Source organism: Myotis nattereri (assembly GCF_964212035.1).
Source record: "Myotis nattereri genome assembly, chromosome: 14".
Classification (NCBI taxonomy): domain Eukaryota; kingdom Metazoa; phylum Chordata; class Mammalia; order Chiroptera; family Vespertilionidae; genus Myotis; species Myotis nattereri.
Window position 1 is genome coordinate 52,318,506 of NC_138089.1, and position 16,939 is coordinate 52,335,444.

The window sequence follows — 16,939 nt, forward strand, 5'->3', positions numbered from 1 at the left end:
CAGGTGGCTGGGTTGTGGGCTCGATCCCCAGTGGGGGACTTGCAGGAGGCAGCCGGTCAATGATTCTCTCTCATCATGGATGTTTCTATCTCGCTCTTCCTTTTTGAAATCAATTAGAAAAATATATTAAAAGAAAGACAGAAAATGGTCCTGGCACCTGCGTAGGTTGTGGTCGGCGCAAAAAAAAAAAAAAGTGTGTGTGTGTGTGTGTGTGTATATATATATACATACACACACACACACACACACACACACACACACACACACCAGGAGGTCGCCAATTTGATTCCCAGTCAGGGTATATTGCCCAGGTTGTGGGCTCTATCACCACGTGCAAGAGATAGCCCCACTGATGTTTCTCTCTCTGAAATCAATTTTTTTAAAAAAAGGAAACTGTATCCTACATTTAGGAATATTTACATCAAAATGACCTTTAAAAGTTTGAAAGTATTTTTGAGCATTTCCAATTGTATGGAAATGTCACTTCCATGGAATAATTTTGCTCAAGGAAGTCAAATCAATGAACTCCCATTGTTTATAGAATAATGGGCTCCCAGCAAAGCTGTCTTGAGTTTCAGTTCACTTTTTTACTTTGGTTTCTGCAAACTTCATGAAGAGCAGACTATCTCTCATTAATTCTCTTGAGCCAATAATAAGATTCTCTCAAAAAGCTCTTTGTTGACTGTTTTCTAGGTACTTTACAAAAGCGGTCATTTTGACAATTGTTCGCCCCCTCTGCAATAAGCTGGAGAGAAAGAGGGACATTCCGTTCCTGTATACTTCATGGTAACCATGGTGATACGGCCAGATCACCAATGCCGCAAAGCTTTCTATTTATACTAGAAACATAAGAACCCTTAGTTCTTAAAACACACACACACACAAAAAAAACTTTATTGTTGAGAGTATCATAGATGTCCCTCTCCCCCCTCCGCCCCTCCATTGCTCCCCTCGCCCAGTTCCCTCCCCACCCCAGGCCTTCACCACCCTATTGTCTGTGTCCATAGGTAATGCATATATGACCTTTGGTTAATCTCTTCCCACCCCCTCACCCCTTCCCTGTGAGATTCGTCAGTCTGTTCCATGTTTCCATGCCTTTGATTTTATTTTATTCATCCGTTTATTGTGTTCATTAGATTTCTTGTTCATTTATTTTTAGATTCAGTTGTTGATAGATATGTATTTATTGCCATTTTACTGTTCTCTTCCTCTTTCTCTTAAAGAATACCCTTCAACATTTCATGTTTTGAACTGCGTATCCAGTAGTTGGCATGCATTTCTTTCGTTTGTGACCTGTTTGTCGCCGCATTTTGGCTGCTTCCCTGTGTGTTTCTGTGTATTAAATAGAGCAGCTACGTCTCCTGGAATTGGTCGAGTGGCCTTGTGTAGCAGGTGTCCTGCAGGGCCCACTGGCTCAGCCTCCCCAGTCGCCTGAGCTGGGCCCTCTAGGTGCGCCCGTGTGGGCTGTGCGCAGTCTTGTAGTTGAGCCTTGATTGCTGCGGGTGTCACTGGGAGGAGTTGACATCCAGTTGGCTGTGAGGACCAGCTGCGACTACAGTGGGAGAGCTGCTGTGCAGGAGACACCCCTATGGAGCAGGACTTGCTTCGGTGGGGCTTTGGTGCTCACCGAGTCTGCCCTTTGAGTGTGTCACTGTGGATGTGTAGAGTTGTAATCTGGTGTGGTCTCAAGCTGTCCACCGGGTGTACTGCCTCTGGGGCCTCACGGGAGGCGCAGTCCGCCACTGCCTGGGTGGCGGCAGGAACCACAGAGAGATTAAACATGCCTCCTACTTGTATTGAGTTTGGAAGTGCCCAGGCGAGGCCCATCTGTGAAGCAAAACAGGCGGTGCTAGTACCAGGTTTTGGGCCGCTTATTGATAGGTTTGAGGCTGCTGCTGCTTATTGAGAGATTTTAGAAAAGTCTGAAGCCTGAGCCAGGACAGGCCGTTCATATGGAAAAGCTGCTGCAAACAGCTTGGGTGGGGCTGCAAATTGGATGGGGCAGAGTGAACAGTGTTGGCTATGCTGATGGAAACAGATATGGCTGCCAGTCAACCCTGTGCCCGAGGAGGTCCCAGCACAGGAAAAATGACCCCTGTGAGCACCCCCATCTGGGAGAAAGCCACCCCCCAAATTCCTGCCCTGATGCCAGACAATCCAGTTCCTCCCTGTATGTCCCTGGGTCCCTGGCGCTGGAGCTCAGAGGAAGCGGCACCATGTAAGTCCATGGCTGGCCCTTTTACAGGAACACCTGGGAACTCCAGCAGCCTGTGTCACTGAGCCACAATCCCTTCTGGAGCTACGGGGACTATTCTCAGCTCTGGAACCCTGTGCTGGGGGCCTGGTGTGGGACTGGGACCCCCTGCTTCTCAGGGAAGGCCTCTGCAGCTGAGATATCCCTCCCGGTTACAAAACACAGCACACGTGGGTTTTGGACCAGCCTGTTTTGTGCCTCCGCCATTCCTGTAAGTCTTGATATACTTTCTTCTCTAGTTGTAGGACTTCCATTCAGCCAGACTTCAGGTGGTTCTGAATGGCAGTTCTGTTTTAGTTGTAATTTTGATGTGGTTGTGGGAGACGGCGAGTACTGGCATTTACCTACGCCATCATCTTGGTTCTCCCAAGGAATCAGGTGGGAAGTATTTGGTTTTTAGCATTTGTCATCATAAAGCCCTAAACAAGTACTGGTATGTCTATAGGTCTTTTTGTCATTTACTGGCTGAGGTTTTAAAGACTCCCCTTACTGGTTGTGGTAGCAGACATCTAAGATGGTGCCCAGAGACCCCCACCTGCTGGCAGTCATGCCCCCTGGACCCCTCCCCCCTTGGGTGAGCTGGATTGAGCACCGTGCAGAGAAGGTGGTGAGAATGATGGACATCTCTGAGATGAGGTTATAAAAGACTGTGACTTCCATCTTGCTGGCTTGGGTGAACCAAGCTGCCACGTTGGAGAGGCCTTCGTGGCAAGAAACCTAGTATTTTAAGTGTTTATCATAATTTATTTGTATTGAGAGAACTCAATTTCTTCTGGCATCAGGGCTGTTAGGCAAGCGGGAAGAAACGCCAAACCCTCACCTGTTTAAGCCACTCCCCCAGCCCCCTCCCTGCCATACACACCCTTCATTTCTCCTTCTCTGACCCCCACACAAAAAGTAAGTCCTGTGCCATCAGGACTGATGAATCTGCATCAAGTGACACTGGGGATTATGCCCCCACGACTCCCACCCTGTCACTAAACCCTGAATGGGACAAAGCTTTCATGTTGGAGCTAGAAGGAAAGAGCACAAATAGAGGACCTAGATAATACACTAAATCTCTCATAAAATGCCCTGGAAAGGCACAGATCACCAGGCAGGGAAGGGAAGGACATGGGAGGGCATGGTGGCAGAGAATTCCTGAAGCCCCTCTGCAGGAAGACAGCAAAGGAAGCAGGGACAGCCACTGCAGAGCCACACAGGGAGGGGCAGGACGCGCCCATGGCAGTTTCACATGGTTCACGGGGGCTGTATATCCCAGAGGCCATTGCCCAGGAACCATCTCACTCCCTTGTGCGTTCGAGGGCCTCCTTGGCACCAAGGTGTTCAGTCAGCATCCCCTGGCTCTCACTGACCCTGTGGCCTGAGAGAACATTTTCTAAAAAGCAATACAGTGGGGCCTTGACTTACGAGTGTCCCGACTAACGAGTTTTTTGAGATACCAGCTGTCTCGGCCGATATTTTGCATTGAGTTGATAGAGTAATTTGAGTTAACGAGCTCAGTCTCGGAACAAATTAAACTCATAAATCAAGGCCCCACTGTATCCCACTTCTCAATTGGGACCTGTATTATTTTTAAAAGTAAATTGCAATCTGGAGTGGGGACAGAGGACTTCTTTGTATGGACATTATACTTCACTAAATATTCCCCTGGTTTTATCTGTAACTAGGAAATAATTAGAAGGATGAACACAGTTTAAGTGATCATAACTAGAAAGTAGGGTTTCTGGTTCCCTTATGTTGTCTAATTTTTATGTAATGACCTGCATTGCTTTGCAAGATTTTAAACATGTAATAAAAAAGAACAATCCTTTCAAGACAAGTGCAGGAACGACACCGACAGTAGTTAGAAAATATGACATTTTATTTTCACTCAGGATGTACAGTACGTGAATTTGGAAGTGAAATCATTGCAGGGTTCTGCAGTGTAGAACCTTACGATCGGCCCACCATTAATTAGTCCATTCATCGCAAAGCAGCCGCACCAGGGTCAGCTCCATTTGTGCTGTAGTTGAAATGAGCTCTCAACGTGAAACACCCAGTAGCGTTTGAGTAATAGGTTACAGCAGACATGAACTAAGTCTCAACATTTCATCTTTGGAACAAATTCTGCTTATTTACATGTTAAGAATAGGTATTCTAATTACTTTCCCTATTGTGAGTTTTAATGACTGATTTTACACTACAGAAGGTTTGCCAGCTGTTACTTTCTAAAAGCAGTAACTTATTGTTTATAAAAGGTGATGTTGAAAAGGCGCTTCTAGAGATATTTGAGGAGAACAAGATTACTGAAAGAACTGCACGTTTTCAGCATAGCACACATGGCTGCGCATTTAACTGAGCTGTTTTAAGACAGTGGCAATTGTACTACCTCACATACTTTCCTACCATTTAAACCTCATAATTACAGTTTGAATATACAGTCTGACTTAGACCTCTGCACAGCCTCTAACGCATGGTTTTCAGGTTGGTTTTTATACATAAATTCAGAGCTGAAGTTGGTCCTTGATTTGAAGAACTGTGCTACCTGGAAGCACTACATCTTACACACACTATTGATGGCTAACAGCAGCTTTACAGGGGGAGCATCCCAGCGGTACCTCCCACACCACCGACCCCGGACAAGAGCCTCTCAGAGGCCCACGCTGCCTTAACGGGTCCGGAGGAAGCAGCTGAGCAGCCAAGGGCAGTCCTAAAGACAGGTGACTTTGGACCATTAGCATAAGAAAGAGACTTTACAATCTTTGATTTCATTTATACCCTTTAAAAAAAGTATAGCATACCTGAACTTTCCATCACACTTGAAGAAGCTGAGCTAAGGCAGCCCCACAGAGACTCCCAGGAGCACGGCCCCTTCTCTTCCCACCGCGAAGTCATGGCTGTGTTGTCAAGCTCCTTGATGAATGGAGAAGACTTACACTTTATAAGCAGAGCAGTTAGCGTCCATTAAACTTTTAAGAAGAGTCCGAAGGTGTGTAGGAAAGTATGCTTGCCAACAGTAATGCTTCCATAGTGACGATAATGAAACTGAGCTAGATGAACAATGGACTGTTTTACACAATGAAAGCAAGATTTTTGATATATATTACTTATTCTCCAATAGTTGATTAAACTGACAATGGACAGATTCCTTCCCTCCGTGAGCTGAATTCAGGTTATGTTTGAATTACAGAACAGCTTCAGATTATAAACACAGCGTCCGACAGTAGAGATCACCAGGCAGATCACCAATGGTCAGTCAGCGCCCCGCACAGACAGATGCGCTCGGGGTAAAGGCTTCCTAAGACCTCGGCTCCTGTGGAAAGCGGGTCAGTAAAGACTCCAGTTCTGCAGGATGGAGTCTTGCAGGCCAAGCCGCTTTCCACAGACACACACTCAGTCTATCTTTTCTTTCTGGACCAATCTGGGAGCATCGACAAAATCTTTGCCGTTGTAAAGGATAATAAAAAATGTTCCAACGCTTGCGACTCCCCAGAAGAGCACATAGGCCAGTGTTTCTGTCCAAGTGTCACCTGTTGATACCAAAAAAAACAGAGTTGATAAGTAAAAGTCATTTACTGAGACCAGAGCCAATATTCAGTCGTTCAGCACATCTTGGACATTAAAAGTTTACAAAATACAGAACCTCTCGCTTGAGCTTTAGGCCAGCAGTTCTCAAGCTCTGGCTGGGCTTGGTAGCCTATTTGAATAACATGTAACCACTGCTGAGGGCACTTCTCAGCTCTGCAGCTCACGAAGGTCAGCAGCAGGCCAGGCGAGCTGGACTTTGCTGCAGTCCCTGAGGAGTGGACCTTGTGTACCCTGTCCGTGTGATCACACTGGCCTCCTTGGTGGAGAGGAAAGCAAGGTGGGGACCCACTCCTGAGGGCTGTGGGAAAGCATGCTGCATGGGGGTCCTGGAAATCAGACACTACTGTATATAAACACCACAAGGCTCATTATTTCATAGCAAGCAACTGACATGAGATGTTACCATCCACAGCATTCAGTCTCTTTCTACTTAAAAACATAACAAAGTCTGTGTGATTGCTCATCTTCCCAGCTCTTGAGTCTCAAAATTCTTCCTGGACAAAGGAGAAAGGCTGCTCCTCACAAGCCCCCTGCCTGCCTGCCCCCACCGTTCCCCAGACAGCTGTCCAGGTACTCAGGCCATGCCCACCCCTGGCTCTCCTGCCTCTCCAGAGGGGGCTCTACAGGGAAATGTAAGTCCACAATAAAAAAAATAAAAATAGCACAACTAACTCAACAGTGGGGGGACTCCCAGGAAATGGCATTGGGCGGTGTTGTGAAGAAAGCAGTCAGAGGATTTGGGAGTAAACAGCCTGCAGGCCTGAGGGACCAGGAAGCACATGCTGGCTGGCTCTGTCCCCTTCCTTCTGCCTACACCTGACATAGGACCATTTGTGCCACACGGCGATCCCTATGCCCTCCAGCCCTGGGCCTGTTATTACACTATGAGCTAAGAAGGCTTTTTACCTTATTAGAGTGGTAAAAACAAACAGTGCACAACAGAGATCACAGGTAGTTTGCAAAGTGTAAACTATTGATTATCTGACTCTTGACAGAAAAAATTTGCTAAGTAAGCCCTGTGTTAGAGCAACCACAGGCCGCCTCCTTCCCCACAGTGGCTGCTGCAATGCTGACCACCGAGGGGATGCAGATGAGAGGGACTGGCTCCCTTCCACGAGCGGGCAGAATCTGTGTGGTGGGGGTGAAACAGGAGTCCTTCGTTCAGCAAACTGAGCGGGACTTCCTACACCCTGGATGCAGGCAGTAACCAAGGAGAGAGACCATCTATGCACTCAGGAAGGTGCTGATCCAGTGAGAGAGGGGTGTGCAGATCCTTATCCCTGAGAGGCACACGCAAAAAAGAAATCCTAGGTGCTTAGGAAGTTAAAAGGGGGGCGGCTTACGAGTCCTATGGAAATCAGAGGAGGAAAGGGCGTCTGGTGGGAGAACCAGGGAACACTGTGTGTTTTGGGGGCACATGGGGGCGGCATCTGAATAGGGTCCAGGCTGAGAAATGTTAGCCCAAGGAATGCAGGGAGGGGGTGGAGACTGGAGGCTGACCTCAGTACAAGAGCACAATACAGCCCAGGCAGGCGCCAGTTCCCAGAGACTGCAGAGTACTTAATGGAGGCACGTGAGTCTTAGGTGCTTAGTAACTTAGTATCAAGAAAATACTGAGAGAAAAAAAGAAAACCAGTGAAGACCTTGCAGCTCAGTCCATAGGCAATTTTGCTCTCAATCTATTAAAATTTAATAAGTACTATATTAACCTACTAACAACATTTGTCCAATAGGTGATTGGTTAAATAAACTATAAATCCATAAATGGAATACTTTGGAGTCTTTAAAAATAACATGGAAAAGGTTTATATTGCTCAGTGGAAAAAACAGGTTTTTAAAAAATGTATTTCACTTTTAGAAAAAAAAAATCACACTTATAAAGATTAAAACATCAAAATATTAAGAGTAGTTAGCTTATCTCTAGAAAGCAGATGATAACAGGAAAAAAACATTTATGAAGCTACCGAGTATATTTTTTCCTCTGGTCACATCTAAGGACTAATCTTACCTGTTCATTCTACTCACTGAATTTCTTTGGGGAACATCAAGTGTTGAGTAGATTCTAAAACTCAAGATGCTATACAAGGAAAGTTCAACATTCTAAACGAGTGTAAGATGGTGAAATAGGAGCAGACTTACCAGCCATAAGGAGGCAGATAATGCACATTGAAAAGGCCACGACCATGATAATAGGCAACTGGGAGAGAGAACGGAGAGAACATCAGTAAGAATGCTCCCTAGTAGTTGCATAATCAGTTTGCTTTCCCTGAAAGAGAATAAACCTCATCCGCTATCTAATATACAAATATCTTTTTTCAAAAAACATCACCACTTAGGGGTTAGTCACAGCTGCCTAGACCTTTAGATGGTTAAGTAATCAAACGTGAGAAGCATGACTTTGCTCCAAATCAAGTACCACATGGAGGGCAGCTGCCCAGATGCGAGCCAAGGACACCAGGCCCCCTTCCTTCCAGGACTCTGCCCACTGGAATGGGACCCCAGAGTGGCTCCTGCAAGTCTGGTAAAAGGAGTCAAAAAGGAGAGAAGTACCGGAACCGTATAAGCACACCTTGTTTTATTGTACTTCTTACTGCGCTTTGTCTTTTTTTTTTTTTTAACAAATTGAAGGTTTGTGGCAACCCTGTGTCAAGCAAGCCCGCCAAGGCCATTTTCTTACAGGCTCAGGTGATGGTTAGCATTTTTTAGCAATAAATGTGTTTTTTTAAAATTAAGATATGTACATTGCTTTTTTTTTTAGAAATAATGCTATTGCCCACTTCAGACTACAGCACAGTGCAAGCTTTTACATGCACTGGGAAACCAATAGTTCCCGTGACTCACTGCGTGGCGATACCCGCTGCATTGCGGTATCTGGAACTGATACCGCAGTATCTCTGAGGTATATGCCTGTACTTTGCCTTCTGAGACACAAGGTTGCCTCCAACAATCCCTGCACGTAAGGGGCGTGGAGTCTTCCTGAAATGAAAAGCCTTTTACGTTCCCCTTGCTATGGTTCTTGCATTAAAAGAATGTGCAAGACGGAGTGAAATCTGAAAGAAAAATGCTCCGAAGTTTCTTTACTCCTCTCCCAGTACACTCCTAGGGGAAACCGGAGCATTTGTATTCCATTTAGAATTCATAAATGGTTTAAATCAAGGGGAGCTGGCACCATCTATACCCTCAGATACAATGCTTTTAACAACTTGAAAAAATAAAGGTTTCTTACCGCCAGAAATTTCAAATCCCGTGCAACACTTAGAGGACTATGAGATTCTAATTCGTCCACCGAGTAGTTCCCCAGAAACAAGTCTATGGCGTCCTAGAACAGACAGAAGAAAACCACTAACTCCCAAGTCAGGTGTGCACACATTACTGAGGAACAGTGCAAAGGTGCAGCCACCAATGACCAATAATGAGCATCAAATACAAACTCACTTGTCTGAATCCATCAGAAAAGTTGTTCTTGTAATACCGAATCAGTGAGTTCCAGCCGTCCTTTACAAGTCCCAGCTGAGTTCTCTTCCCAGTTCTGGTTGAAAGAGGTCAATTTTGAGTTACATACAGTGGGACCTTGACTTACGAGTGTCTCGACTAACGAGTTTTGAGATACCAGCTGTCTCTCGGCCGATTTTTTGCATTGAGTTGATAGAGTAATTTGAGTTAACGAGCTCCTTAATGAGCTCGGACTCGGAACGAATTAAACTTGTAAGTCAAGGCCCCACTGTATTTGCATATTAAATTCCCCCAGTTTTACAGTGTGAGAAAAAGTGACCAGTAAGTGTGTGTTACGGAGATAAGGGAGTTACAACAATTTTTAAAATCAACCTTGAACCTATAAAGGAGATACCTCATAAATGACCAGTAGTGGGGTCCAAGAAATATGTATTCTCTTTCTAAAACACCACCAAAGTAGCACAAAGAGAAAAAGCATTCAGTTCCCTTTGCAAAGACCAGAAATGAGAGGAGAAACACAAAGTCCAGGTTAAGGGGTACGAAACAGCAGAAAGGCTAAGAAATCCTATTTTGCTCCCAGGGAATCCACACAGCGGAAAAGGCCCACCCGCATCAGTAACAACTTCAGTGGTCCCACCTCTCGCTATCAGTGTGGTCCCAGGAGCAGCGTCAGAAACCAGGTGCTTGCCTAGAGGTGCAGAATCTCAGGCCCGCCCCAGAACTGCTGGCCCTAACTAACCAGGGACTCGGGGGCCCAGTACATCTGAGAACTGAAGAGCTGCTGTTCTCAGTCCTCGCTGTGCATGTCAATCACCCAGGGAGGCGAAGAGCCCACGAGCAAGCCTGGGCCTCACCCGACCTGACTGGGCTAATGGGGCCCGGGCGCTGCTGTTTGCTCTTACTGCCGCTGTCTGAAAGCTGGCCAGTGTCCAGGTGGCCCAGACCTGTGAGCGCCGTATCGAATGTTATTTAAAAAGCATGGCTTGCCTGGTAAAGTCGGTCTTCAAGGCACCAGTTCCCGCATACTGTTTGGCACAAGCATTTGCGTTGTCAGCCCAGGCTGTGAAAAAAAGTAAAAAGCAGCTGATGATGAAAATGACAACCAGAGTTCTAAATCTAAAATATTATTTCAAAATTTGAGTAACTTTGCCTCTATTAAAGAAAACACCTACCATTTTTGTAAATCTTCTCAAATTCATCTTGTTCTTCAAGCTTTTGTCCCACATGCAAAACACCTAGTCTCTGAAATGAGAAGGACCCCCATGTTTACATCTACTAGATTTCAGCACCCAGGATTTAAAAGAAAAAGCAGACCGTGCTGCCCTAGCTGGTTTGGCTCAGTAGGTAAGAGTGTCGGCCTACAGACTGAGGGGTCCCAGGTTCAATTCCGGTCAAGGGCACGTACCTTGGTTGCAGGTTCCCTGGCCCTTGTCGGGGTGCATACAGGAGGCAACCAATCATGTTTCTGTCTCTCCCTCTCCCTTCCACTCTCTCTTAAAATCAATGGAAAAATATCTTCAGGTGAGGATTAATTAAAAAAAAAGGGCAAGAAAAAGCAGACCATCCTCAAATCGCTTCACATGGTTCCTGGTTCCGGCTGCAGGCAGGAGGTGCGTTCCTTGTTGAGGTCCCAGTGGACCCAGGGCCTCTGCCCAGCCAGGGGCAAAGCCTCTCTGAGGGCTCCCCCGCAGCCCCAGCACCAAGGGAACAGGCAGGGCTGTCAGTATTTGGGGGAGGAGTGGAGGGAAAGGAAAAGGAGAAAGTGAAAGCTCCTGTGAGATTCCTGCCATCGCTTCCTCCTTCCACTGCCTTTACCCCTCTGCCTTCCCCACAATTCACCATCCCCAGGCTTCCTCACCCCAAACTTACCCCTAACCAGCAAGAAATGGATGAATTCTACCTGCCCACAAACTGCATACCCGTGCAGCCCTTCACATATCATTTCAGGATTCCTGGGCCCCCGTGGCTCCCCTCTGGGTTCACTGGCCACTGGTTAGAAAGCCCTGCGTTGGGCTTGGTCTTAGAGCCTCAACCCTCTCGGAACCACCGTCTTCTCTGTGTCTACCCCAGGCACAGCACAGGTGTGGTGACCTCAGTGACCTCAGCGGGGCGGCAGCTCTGCCCTCACTGGAAATGGAAAGAGGCACCCCTGGCGTCCCCACCCCAGCCGGCACTGATGACGCCAGAGAGGTTCCTGCCCCGAGTGTCTAAAATCGGTCAGGTTTAAACCACCATATTCAGCACTAGAACAGTTCACTGTAGCTTACAGAACCCGGTTAAAGTAGAGTTTTGTTCATCAGCCTTGGAAAACACCATTCCTAATGTTGCCGCTATTGAAAAACACACTCTGAAGTCAACCCAACAGACTGATAAGCACCCAATTCAACAGGAAACTGGAGAACCTCCAATAGGGAGTCCACGCCCTGGGCACACGCTACTTTAGGGCTCGGGGACAATTCATCCCGGGGGAGGTACTCTACTGCTACAGTTCCTCCCTGGGTGCCCCAAACCTCTGTGAACAAAGCTGAATGCTTCCCAATTATTTCAGCAGGAAACCATTCGGGATGCATTTTTGTTTGCCTCTCATAACAAATGCCAATGTGATCTAGAAAGTTGGATGCTACATATTTTTTAAAAATATATTTTATTGATTTTTTACAGAGAGGAAGGGAGAGGGATAGAGAAACATCGATCAGCTGCCTCCTGCACACTCCCTACTGGGGATGTGCCCGCAACCAAGGTACATGACCTTGACCGGAATCGAACCTGGGACCCTTGAGTCCGCAGGCCGACGCTCTATATTTATCCACTGAGCAAAACCGGTTAGGGCAGATGTACATATTTTTAAGTCCAAACATAAATAGAAGAAAATATTCACATCTATTTTCCAAAACAGCATGATCTCAATGATGAAGCAAAGCTGTGTCAGAGCTTTTTACCTGGGCGTCAATATCCTTGGCCAGTAGTAAGAGATGCAAATGAAAACAACCTGGAGGTACTACTGTGCACTATTAAAATAGAAAAAAAGTTTTAAGTGAAAATATCTAATGCTGGCAAGAGTTCCATGAAATGGATCACTTACTGATGTCCGTGTAAGTGATCCAAAATGGCATGGCATGACCCTTGTGAAAAAATGTGTGTGTGTGTGTGTGTGTGTGTGTATAATTCCCTTTAACCCAATAATTGAACTTCCAGGAATTAACCCAAAGGAAATAAAGTAACAATGATACATGCATATATCCTCTCTACAGTGTTATAAGCCAACAATGTAGCAACCTAAATGACTTGGTAAAACTGAATGACACCCATAAAAATTATGACATATATGATGCTACAGGAAAGTGCAAGACTGAAACTTGCACATGCACATACCGACCACGGAAAATGCACAGCCACAGATGGCAAGACACAAAAACAACATAAGCTGGGTTAAGGTGAGGGCAACATGAATGGTTTTTGTTACTGATTTTTAAAGATGAAGTTTCTTTAATTTTTTGCTATACTGTTTAATAAAAGAAGAGAATGCCCTAGCTCCGTGGTCGGCAAACTGCGGCTCACGAGCCACATGCAGCTCTTTGGCTCCTTGAGTGTGGCTCTTCCTAAGCCTTAGGAGTACCTAATTAAGTTAATAACAATGTACCTACCTATATAGTTTAAGTTTAAAAAATTTGGCTCTCAAAAGAAATTTCAATCGTTGTACTGTTAATATTTGGCTCTGTTGACTAATGAGTTTGCCGACCACTGCCCTAGCTGGTTTGGCTCAGTGGATAGAGCCTTGGCCTGTGGACTGAAGGGTCCCAGGTTCAACTCCGGTCAAAGGCACATGCCCAAGTTTCAGGCTTCATCGTAAGTAGGGGGCGTGCAGGAGGCAGCCGATCAATGATTCTCTCATCATTGACATTTCTCCTTCTCCCTTCATCTCTGAAGTCAATAGACAAAGAAAGAAAAGAAAGGAAAGGAAAGGAAGGAAAGAAAGAAAAGGAAGGAAGTAAGACAGGGAGGGAGGGAGGGACTGCACCTGCAGCTGGGCCTGAAGCGAGCGCCGAGCTAACAGACTCTGGATCACGTTGGTTCTATCCAGACAGTCCATGCAGTTGCTGCGGAACACGCCCTCCTGATTCGTCACCACCTTGCCAGTAGAGTCCACTAGAAAATAACTAAAACATATTTGTATAAACACTCTCATAAAAGTCAGTTAAATCTACCAAGGACATACCTCTTATAACACAGGACTCCGATCAGTAACATTATTAAAACCAGTAAATTGAAATGTCAGACAGGAAATGCACGATCCAGGGATACTTGGTTACCACAGACCAAAAAGACGTTTGAAGTGCTGAGGCAAGTGAACTCCCCACCCAAACAACAACTGTAACATCACAGGTTGTTTCACCTAAACAGTGGTCGGCAAACTGCGGCTCGTGAGCCACATGCGGCTCTTTGGCCCCTTGAGTGTGGCTCTTCCACAAAATACAGACTTCTGCGCATGGGCCACGAAGTTTCGATCACACTGTACATGCGTGCCCGCACATGGTATTTTGTGGAAGAGCCACACTCAAGGGGCCACAGAGCCAACCACTGACCTAAGAGATGTGAAGAAGCTCAGCTGGAGATTGTAAAGGTTGCCATGGCATCAACCATGCTTCCCTAAGGCCAGAGGAGGCTTCACCTGACATAATCATCCCACCTCCGTCCCATGTGTCAGGATGTCTTGAAACACGGTCCCTGTACTATCCATGTCAGAATTCCCTGTTTGCTCAAAGTGAAGGTGGCTGGCCTTGAGGTAAATTAAGAATTTCTGAAGCAAGGGTTGGATGTTATGCATTAAAAACATTTTTAAATCCTTTCTTAAAACAAATAATAAAAATTTTATAACGTGTAAGGGGGTATTTGAAGAATCAGTCTCCCTTTCTCCCCTTACCCACCAGATGTCTGCACTGGAGCCAACCTGGTCTCCAGTTCCTGAGTCTCCTGCAGTGTTAACAATCTCCTCAGAGAATGCTCTGCACTCGAAAATTCGACACACACATGGAGGCAAAGAGCATGAACTCTGACAGCAAGCAACTGATTTGCTAGCCTTACTCCTTAGGCAACTTAACTAGCTGTGTGACTTTACATGATTAACCTAATCTCTCCAAGCCTACATTTTTTCATCTACAAAACGGAGGTGACAGCACCACGCTGGGCTGCTTGAAGGTGTGTATGACAATGCACAATGCACACAGGAGTCAAAGTGCCTGGCAGACTGCATGAACAGCATGTGATGAATACTAGAGAATACTAATTAAGGCAGACAATTGACAGGATGGTTTCCATTCCTTCTTCTAGCTTTAAAATAAGACTGACGTATGCGCAAAATACAGTAAACCTGTGAACAACACAGTAAATAACGTGGTAAACGCACACAAAAATGCTATGAGGACATTCAGACCCTTTGATCCACTAATTTCTACTCTCAAGAATTTATTTTAGGAAATAATTTAACAGAAGTAACGTATGTACCCAGAGTGATTCACTGCAACACAACCTTTCATGGCAGGAAGAGAAAAGGAAACAAATACCCAACCAAGGAAAGCATTTAACTGAAACTGTATCATGACGCAGGGAACACAGAATGCCGTTAACACAAGCCTCACAAGGACTAGAAAAGCTAATGACACACATCTGTGACAATGTTTAGTGAAAACAACTGAATATTAAACAGTGTAAGTTAACTTCAATTATGCAAAAAATTATTAATGTGTGAAAGATAATTCATAAAAACACAAAAATACCCTGTTATGGGTCATTTTTAAGAATTTAAAAATATTTCTAAATTATAATGTCTCATCTTTTCAATATAAAAAATCTAGTCCAGCCGGCATGGCTCAGTGGTTGAATGTCAACCTATGAACCAGGAGGTCACGGTTTGATTCCTGGTCACGGCACATGCCCAGGTTGCAGGCTCGATCCTCAAGTGTGGGGAGTGCAGAAGGCAGTCTATCAATGATTCTCTCTTATCATTGATATTTCTATCTCTCCCCTTCCCTTCTTCTCTTAAATCAATAAAAAATATGTTAAAAAACAAAAACAAAAGAAAACTCTAAAAATAATAGTATGGACAAGTGCTGTCAACCCAGGGAAATGTATTTGTAAGTCTGCTAGACAATGAATAAATATGGTTAATATATACACAGACCTCTTTCCACAACCACCATAGGGAAATAAATAGCTTACCTTAATTCATCCTGCATTTCTGCTACCCGATCCAATAAAATACTTAGTCGATCCCATCTCATATTTTTACATTCCTTATGGAAGTCAAAGGCAATATATCTACCAAAACAAAAGATATTCAAAACTGACCAAAGGTTACTCACTTTCCCTCTAACAACAACACCATCCTAGCTGACTGTCTATATCACAGCACACAGCTATCCTGGGACAGCAGGCCCCCTTCCCTCCAGGTTTACACTGTGCACAAACCCACCTCCTCTCGCTCGTAACCTAGAGGGAAAATGCACCCACTCCTGCCTTCACATGCTCTTCTAGAGGCCCTCAGACTGAGAACAGAGAGCCCTCAGAGTGCAGGAGTGAGCTCAGGTGCAGCAACCAGGCGTGCAGTATAAAGGAGCCCTCTCCAACTGCGTGTCTGGCACATGTTTATACTTTACCCCCGTGTGCAAAGGACAGGGTCCCACTGTATTGTTTTTCAAAGTGATTAAAATGTTCAAAATGGTTAGATGGTGTGTACTAGGGAAGAACAGAGGCAGAATGGCCCCCACTCTGGTTAGTTACTGACCATACTAACAAGAAATTTCCTTTTGCCAATATCTATGCATCACACACACATGGTAGAATTTTCCTGTTTGTCAATCTATGATGGGCTGTGTTCAGTTATCAGATACTTAAGAGACACATATCTTTTCAATGTTAAAACACATTTATCAGTGAAGGCAGCCTACTATGAGCTGAAAAATGCCCCTTGAGAGGGGAAAATTATGAACCAATTCCTGAAGGTTAAGGGGGGAAGAGTGGACAGAGGACCTGAGCACTACAGACACATGAAGATCCTCACATGTCCCATTTCTGCCTAACTTCCCCCTCAGGATCAAGCTGAGTCACAAGGTAGGACTAGAAGGACACTGCACTCATCTACAGAGTTCAATTCAGAGGAGGTGTCTGCTCTCGGGGGACACCTTTGGCTCCTAGAAACTGACGGGGCATCACCAGACTGTGGGTTTGTTCTAAGAAGGTCAAAAAAGGGTCTCCTATCACTTCCATTATTGCAGGTGAGAAGTTAGAAACAAAACTAGAAATAAGTATGAAAATAGAGGTTAACCAACTGAGAGGTTTGGCACTGGGAAGACGGGAGTAAGGGAAGCATTTTCAGTGACAGCTCCAATAAAAGTGACACTGTGACAGTTATTTTTGGAGTGCTCTGACCAGAAGGAATAGCTCTAGACTTGTTCAAAGAATTTAAGTAGTTCACTGGTACATTTATATCTTCTAAGAAGGAGTTACATAGTTTTATTTTGATAATATAAAATATTACATAAAATAGAAAATATGATAATTTTAAGTATATTAGTCTACTGCTGAACCCCAAATAACCCAGTACTATTTCTTTGGAAAGTTTTCCCCGTGTCTGTGACTCCTTCCTACCAAAGCACAGCCCCTCCT

General features: G+C 45.1%; 1 protein-coding gene across 3 annotated transcripts in view; it reads right to left on the reverse strand.

Annotated features, from left to right (window-relative positions):
• Positions 1 to 4,100: 4,100 nt before the first annotated feature.
• Positions 4,101 to 16,939, reverse strand: part of SACM1L (SAC1 like phosphatidylinositide phosphatase) — a 39,636-nt gene continuing 26,797 nt past the window's right edge. For 2 of the 3 annotated variants that reach the window (XM_081105597.1, XM_081105599.1), the window contains 8 exons: positions 15,494 to 15,592; positions 13,296 to 13,434; positions 10,450 to 10,519; positions 10,265 to 10,337; positions 9,260 to 9,353; positions 9,051 to 9,143; positions 7,964 to 8,021; positions 4,101 to 5,766 (listed from right to left, as the gene is read on the reverse strand). In XM_081105597.1, the coding sequence (XP_080961723.1) occupies positions 5,630 to 5,766; positions 7,964 to 8,021; positions 9,051 to 9,143; positions 9,260 to 9,353; positions 10,265 to 10,337; positions 10,450 to 10,519; positions 13,296 to 13,434; positions 15,494 to 15,592 (763 nt within the window). In that variant the 3' untranslated portion in view covers positions 4,101 to 5,629. Of the gene's footprint in view, positions 5,767 to 7,963; positions 8,022 to 8,440; positions 8,801 to 9,050; positions 9,144 to 9,259; positions 9,354 to 10,264; positions 10,338 to 10,449; positions 10,520 to 13,295; positions 13,435 to 15,493; positions 15,593 to 16,939 lie in introns of those variants that run through there. The other variant, XM_081105598.1, reaches the window with a different exon arrangement.